The sequence below is a fragment of the Fragaria vesca genome, linkage group LG6, assembly GCF_000184155.1.
Source record: "Fragaria vesca subsp. vesca linkage group LG6, FraVesHawaii_1.0, whole genome shotgun sequence".
In the NCBI taxonomy this organism is placed as follows: domain Eukaryota; kingdom Viridiplantae; phylum Streptophyta; class Magnoliopsida; order Rosales; family Rosaceae; genus Fragaria; species Fragaria vesca.
The window spans coordinates 28,765,124-28,766,456 of NC_020496.1; the positions used below are offsets into that span (position 1 = coordinate 28,765,124).

General features: G+C 44.3%; 1 protein-coding gene across 1 annotated transcript in view; it reads right to left on the reverse strand.

Annotated features, from left to right (window-relative positions):
- LOC101303732 overlaps window positions 1–1,032 on the reverse strand; it is a 4,090-nt gene extending 3,058 nt beyond the window's left edge. The window contains exon 1 of the mRNA XM_004305898.1: window positions 16–1,032. Within this exon, the coding sequence (XP_004305946.1) occupies window positions 16–1,032 (1,017 nt within the window). The remainder of the gene's footprint in view (window positions 1–15) is intronic.
- Window positions 1,033–1,333: the final 301 nt, after the last annotated feature.

The following is a 1,333-nucleotide window of genomic DNA, read 5'->3' on the forward strand; positions in this document are numbered from 1 at the left end:
CGTTACCAAACTTGCCTCTCTCGAATAAGGAGTTGCTCGAACAACATATTGTCGTTCATCTTTTGTTAATGTGTACTTCTGAGCTCGCCTGTCATAAATAGCATACCTATCCCATAAGTAAGGATTACCCAGAATTACCTGACAAACATCCAAAGGAACCACGTCACACGTCACTTCATCGATGTAAGACTCATGTAGTGCGAACTTGAAAGTACACTGATTAACTACACTCAAACCAGCTTCCTTCCGTATCCATCCCAAAGGGTAGGGCTTTGGATGCTTGACCGTCTTGAGACCCAGCTTTTGAACCAAGGCTTCCGAGATGAGGTTTTTCTGACTTCCCGGATCAACTATGGCATCAACTAGACTGGTCTTCACTTGTAGCTTAACAACGAAGAGCTGTTCCCTAGGATCTTCCTTTTCGGCTATAGGAGTCTTTCCTGCCATAAGGTTAAGTCTGGTGTTTGGTTCAGTCATGCCTGGAACTTCCGTTGGTCCTGTGATCAATGCTGCCTTCTTCTTTGCTTCTTGCTGCCTCAAACCTCTCGGTTTAAGGTGTGGATATTTCACCCAGCACTTCTCTACTGCATGATTGGTTGCACCACAATGACTGCATGTCGAACTCTCCTTCCCTTCTGACTCGTTCTTATCCCGTTTTGGCTCCTCCTTCTTCACACCCGAATTGTTAGTCTTGTTCCCAGGTAGCTTCGCCTCTCCTTTTGCTTCGCCCTTTCTGAGTCTGCTCTCAATAGCAATTGCTTTCACACTGGCTTCGGCAATGGACTCCACTGTGAACAGTCTCAACTCCTTACGAATGTATTCGTTCAACCCCGACACATACTTCATGTACACCGAATAATCTTCTAGTACGATGTCCAAAACCATAGCTTGGTTCTGGAATTCAGTAGTATATTCTTGTACGGACTGATTGAATCTCTGTCGTAAGTTATACCATCTGTTCCATCGTTCTTCCAGAAAACCAACTGGGTAGAATTGTTTCCTCAACAACTCTTTAAACTTCTTCCATGACATATCCTCCCCTTTGTTGTGTTTCCGATAGGACTTCACCAAGAAAGAGCATGGACCGATAGTTTCAGGGTTGTGAAAATAATCTTCTCTTTTGACGAATAGCCATAAAGAGTAAAATAGGTCTCTAGACGTTCAATCCAGTCGTCCAGTTTCTCTACGTTGACGCTTCCGTCATACATAGGGATTTCAACCTTGAAATCAATCTTAAGATTTCGAAGGGAATCCTTGGCTCCTTGCTGTGAAGTTTCGCCGTCATCGTCGGTGTCTCTGTCTGTATCTGTTTCGCCTGACTCATCACCTGATT